This window comes from Gavialis gangeticus, unplaced genomic scaffold (assembly GCF_001723915.1).
Source record: "Gavialis gangeticus isolate Ggan-Ray unplaced genomic scaffold, GavGan_comp1, whole genome shotgun sequence".
Lineage (NCBI taxonomy): Eukaryota > Metazoa > Chordata > Crocodylia > Gavialidae > Gavialis > Gavialis gangeticus.
This window is the reverse complement of record NW_017729022.1, coordinates 127,042,337-127,047,169: the sequence shown is the minus strand read 5'-3', so window position 1 is coordinate 127,047,169 and position 4,833 is coordinate 127,042,337. Positions and strand designations below refer to the sequence as shown.

At 40.1% G+C, this 4,833-nt stretch overlaps 1 protein-coding gene across 1 annotated transcript in view; it reads right to left on the bottom strand.

Annotated features, from left to right (window-relative positions):
• The window catches only part of SNX5 (sorting nexin 5), a 54,182-nt gene that overhangs the window by 7,945 nt on the left and 41,404 nt on the right, over nucleotides 1-4,833 (bottom strand). The window contains exons 7-10 of the mRNA XM_019516147.1: nucleotides 2,702-2,807; nucleotides 2,543-2,618; nucleotides 1,828-1,867; nucleotides 1,660-1,746 (exon numbers count right to left, since the gene is read on the bottom strand). Of these exons, the coding sequence (XP_019371692.1) occupies nucleotides 1,660-1,746; nucleotides 1,828-1,867; nucleotides 2,543-2,618; nucleotides 2,702-2,807 (309 nt within the window). The remainder of the gene's footprint in view (nucleotides 1-1,659; nucleotides 1,747-1,827; nucleotides 1,868-2,542; nucleotides 2,619-2,701; nucleotides 2,808-4,833) is intronic.

Here is a 4,833-nt window from a genome sequence, read left to right as displayed (position 1 = left end):
AAAAATCAGATTTTTGTTAGAGATACTTAAGAAAGCCAAAAATGTATATACAGTTTTAATTTAAGATATGTTAATGCTCAAAGATATCATAGAATAGGAATTATAGCTTCTAGTTATATTCTATTTGAGACAATATATTCATCTAACCTTCTAAGAAGTTTTATAAATAGGACATAACAAGCCATGGACTACATTAGGGCCCAATCTTATGGGATTCCCAAAGGCTCCTCTAGATTAGTAAAGATTAAAGAAAACCACTCTACCCAATGAGACTGCTCAGTCTAGAAGATCCCATTAAGCATCTCTGATGCTTAGTTTCAGTTCTCAAACTGTGAATGTGCATCTCCAGAGACCATAGGCAGACAAGGTTCTTGGGGTAGATATGATATCTTATTAGACCAACTAAATATTTGGAAAAAAAACGTTTACAAGCTTTTGAGCAAAAATGACCTTCAGGCATAAAGGAGAGAATGTTGTCTCTAGAGGTAACATCCTTGTTAACAGCAGTATATGGAGATGAGAGATAACAGACCTGATTACCCACTCATCAGCCCTATTGTCTCTCTGCAAGTTAGTGTATACACAGTCAAGCCCTTGCACTTTTTAGAGAACAGTGTAAGGTTAGAAGAAGTTAAATGAATAAAGGATATCAAACAAGAAGGCACTTTGCAGACAGCCATTGAGGCTTCCTGCCCAGCTATTTAAAATCAAATCCAACCTGTCCCCGATACAGTCTAAATCTCCAAGTGTTAGAGTGCCAATCTACGAATTTTTAGAGAATTACAGCAGTGTTTCTCAACTTTTGCCAGCCTAAGGCACACTTACATTAAGAAATTGTTTCTGCAGCACACCCATTAAGGCATTCCTCCATCCCCACCCCTATCATAGCTCATTGCCAATGCAAAATTCCACAGCACCTGTTCATTTCTGACAGCACACTGTTGTGCCATGGCACACTGGGTGGGAAACACTGAATTACAGGACATTGTGTAGGGCACAGTGTTAGTCCTTTAAAACCTGTATAAAATTAAGACCATACCAGCTTGACAAGTTTGAATTCAGACAACTTTAAGATTCCTGTTGGCCCATTTTATATATTGTGCTACCCAGAGATGCCCTTCATAAAAAAAGAACACCAACTGGATACTATTAGAATAAGCAAACCTTGCTGGTCAAGATTCCAGTCTGTGGAAGATCCTAGTAGACAAGCTTACTGGGGAATATCAGATTGGATATTACACCAAATCCATGATAAAGTCAGTATTGAGTCTACTGTTGTGTTCGCATTGAGATGAGTAATGAAATAGCAAGCACTTTTGTCAATTGCTCCTTCAGGTCATTAGGACAGTTGACATACGGGTACCTAATGCAAGCCTCTTATTTCAAATTACTTGCTTGAATCCTATTTAAACTTCAGGAAAGTTTGGTTAAAAAAAGGTGTAAGGTCTAAAATAGAACCCAATACCTTGGCTGCTGTATTCTTACCCAGTTCTGAAGGCAAGAACTACTTATAAGGTATGTATCCCCACTTTTCATATTAGCACTCATCCACCTTTTCTAGAGTAGGATTACAAAGCATTATCCATCAAAAGTAGGTGGGCATAGATTAAGTCAGTTATAGCATTAGAGTTTAGTGATCGGCAGCACGAGAGATCTCACCTTTGCTGCTTCTATGTTAACCATGTAGTATCTCAGTAACTCAGACAGCTTTAAGTCTTCATCAGATGAAACACGACTCTCTACCTTCTACAGAAGAGAAGGTTAGATAGTAGCGATGCAAGACAAAACACCAAGATTTAAGTGTAGGGTTATTTGAAGGGAACTCACCCTCAGTTTTTCAAAGAGTTCAGCAACTTTCAGCAAGTACCTAAAGAGTACATAGAGAGTGCTTTTAAAAAAAAGTTGTCATCTCCTGGATGACATGTCCAGGAAGTGTTTGGGAATCTGTTGCTTCCCTATCAGGTAGGCTGCTTGCATGCATGCACCTTGGAATATCACCATGCTGAGCACAGCGCATGCCCACAAGAGGCATAATGCTAGTTTGACCCAGCATCTTCATGCTTCAGCAGGGCTTTTCTCCAATAGTCAATTCAATCAGCTATTAGAAAAAAAAAAAAGCACCAGTTTAATTTTGTCCTTTGGGCCAGACCTGGACTGCAGGGCTTCTTGTAGGCCAGATAACCCACCTCCAATGGCAGGGCAACAGCTTGTGTGGCTGTTGGAGCAGCTCTAGAATCCACTGGGTGAACATAGGTCTTGCTGTATTCTATTCCCCCTACCACCCCAGGGTTTGAGCTAGCCATGTCAACAAACCTCACAAGCTGCAAGATACAATTTATACAGCCCAAGCCTGACTTGAACATCTGAATTTATCAAATCAAGTCCTCAGTATGGTAAGCTGACATAAGTTTTGAACACCAAGCCAGATGTTAGCAAACAAGGGAGACTGGGAATCACGATTCAGTTTGTTGGCTTTTTAATACAGGATTAGGCTTCTGGAGCTTTATTAACAAGCCAAGAAAATGTTCAATTAAATCCTCACTTTTTGATGACTGTTGACTCCTCCAGTGCCAGGCTGTTCAAGCAAACAGAGATGTAGATGTAGTCATCTGCAACATCTGTCAAGACAGATAGCACTTTTTAAGTGTCATCTCTAAGCACCAGCAAGTCTGTTTAGAAGAGCTTTTAGAACAAGGTTTACTTTTATGAGATCTTGTCATCTTATCTGCTTTTGCACATGCATCCTTGATTCTGTTATAATAGTTCACAAGAAAAGTCTTCTCTTGCTCAAAGAAGTCATCTACCTCCTGGAAAAAAAAAAAAGGAGAATGTTTTTTTTAACAAATAAAAGAAATAGTTGTTACAGAGCCTTAGCAGCCATTCCATTTAGTAGATATTCAAAGTGAGACCTTTGACCTTGCGTAGATGCAAACTGTCACCATACATAGGTGAGGCTGTACATTTCTAGCTTTCCCTTTGAGACTAAAAAAAGTGAAATCTACTAGTTCTTTCCTACAAAATTTTCCTTCATTTACAGAGCTGAAGGATCCATGGGACTAACTTTTCTTTTGATACATATCCATGCACCATGCAGCTCTTAAAAGACCCACAGCCTTACACACTACATATGGTACTAGTTTTATTCTCCCCAGGCCAGCCGGAACAGGGTCATTCTTCTACATCCAACTCTATTTGGTTGCAAAGTTTGATGTTTTAAAAGAGTCTTTAGGACATCTAAAAGCTTAAAAAGCAACAAGTAAATTGCCATGGCAAAAAAAAAAAAAGCTTAGAAAAAAATTTGAAATTCAAATAATCTTTAGATGTACACAATTGTGACATCTGGTGGCCTGTTCTTTAGAAACTTACTAGAAAAAAAAATTTGTATTAGGACATGGAAAGTACAGTTTGTACATCACTAGTCTCAGCAGCTTAATTAAGGCTTCAAAGAGCAGTAGTCTTCAAAGTGAAGACTTCAGTTGTGTAAGCAATGGCTATTTTTGAGAATGACTACATACCTGCAAGCACCAATTCAGTAAGCTCATCATCTTTTCCCCAAGAGCATATTTCAGGTTTCAAATGAAACTTTGGAAAACCAGCCTTTAAGGTTTGACAGTACCACTGGAATAACCATCAAAGGTTGGGTTCATGTGAGAAGGCTGTTCTCCAGTTAAAAAGTATTAGTTTACAATTAATAGGAGAGAAATAATTCACCTGGATGTCTCAGCACTTTTGAATACAGAAGTGGCCACTTATGAAGATCACCCTTTAGTGAAGGATGCTGTAAAATTTGTAGAAGGCTACTGACCAAGTACTGCTTTGTTTTACCTGCATTCTAAAAGCAGAAACTTGATGGGCTACTCATCTTGGATGCTTCTGCTATACAGGAGTCAATTTCCTCACTACATGCAGGAGAATCAAGCCTTTCTACCTGCGCCTGGCCATGGCAATTCTTCTTGCTGTAGTCACAATGGCAAGAGACTTCACAGTTCTACCCCCTCCCTTTCCTTAAGGAAATGATATCATAAAAATATGCACGTGACAAACTAATACAGCAGAACATGGGCTTTCCAATGAGCCACTACATGCCATAACAGTACAATAAGACATTTGTAACATGCCACAAAACCTCCCCAAAAGGTAATAGGGTTTCTGTTGTGTGCTAATCTTGGGTCAGATCCTTCAATAGCTGGGATTAATGCTGTTTACATTGCAAATTAATACAGACCTCTGCTAGCATTTTAGAGCAGACTCCCTTACTTGTTTCATATGCCTAAATGTCACAAGATTCCTCTCTTAGAATTAAGTGGCTTTCATAAAATAGGGTTGGGTTTAAAAGGAAGCCATTGGATGTCAGTCCAACACCCCATTAAACTACTACCCATGTCTGAAGTTGGGTAATAGTTCCAAGGCAAGTCCTTAAAGCTGTGGCACATTCAGCCATTAAGTAATGATGTATAAGCCTTGACCAAAGCTTCTGGAGGGGCTGGATGTGTTCAAGTCAGCAGGTCCAGATGCTCTCCACCCCAGGGTGTTGAGGGAGCTAGCTGGGGTTATTGCAGGGCCCTTGGCACAGCTTTACGAGCGCTCATGGTGCTCAGGCCAGGTGCCAGATGACTGGAAGATAGCTAACGTGGTCCCCATCTTCAAAAAAAGGGAAAAGAGAGAGGACCCAGGCAGCTATAGGCCCATCAGTCTTACCTCTATCCTTGGGAAACTCTTTGAGAAGATCCTCAAGGAGCACACCTGTGATGGGCCAATTTCAGGGATGATGCTCAAGGGCAACCAGCACCGTTTCATTAGGGGCAGGTCATGTCAGACCAACCCGATTGCCTT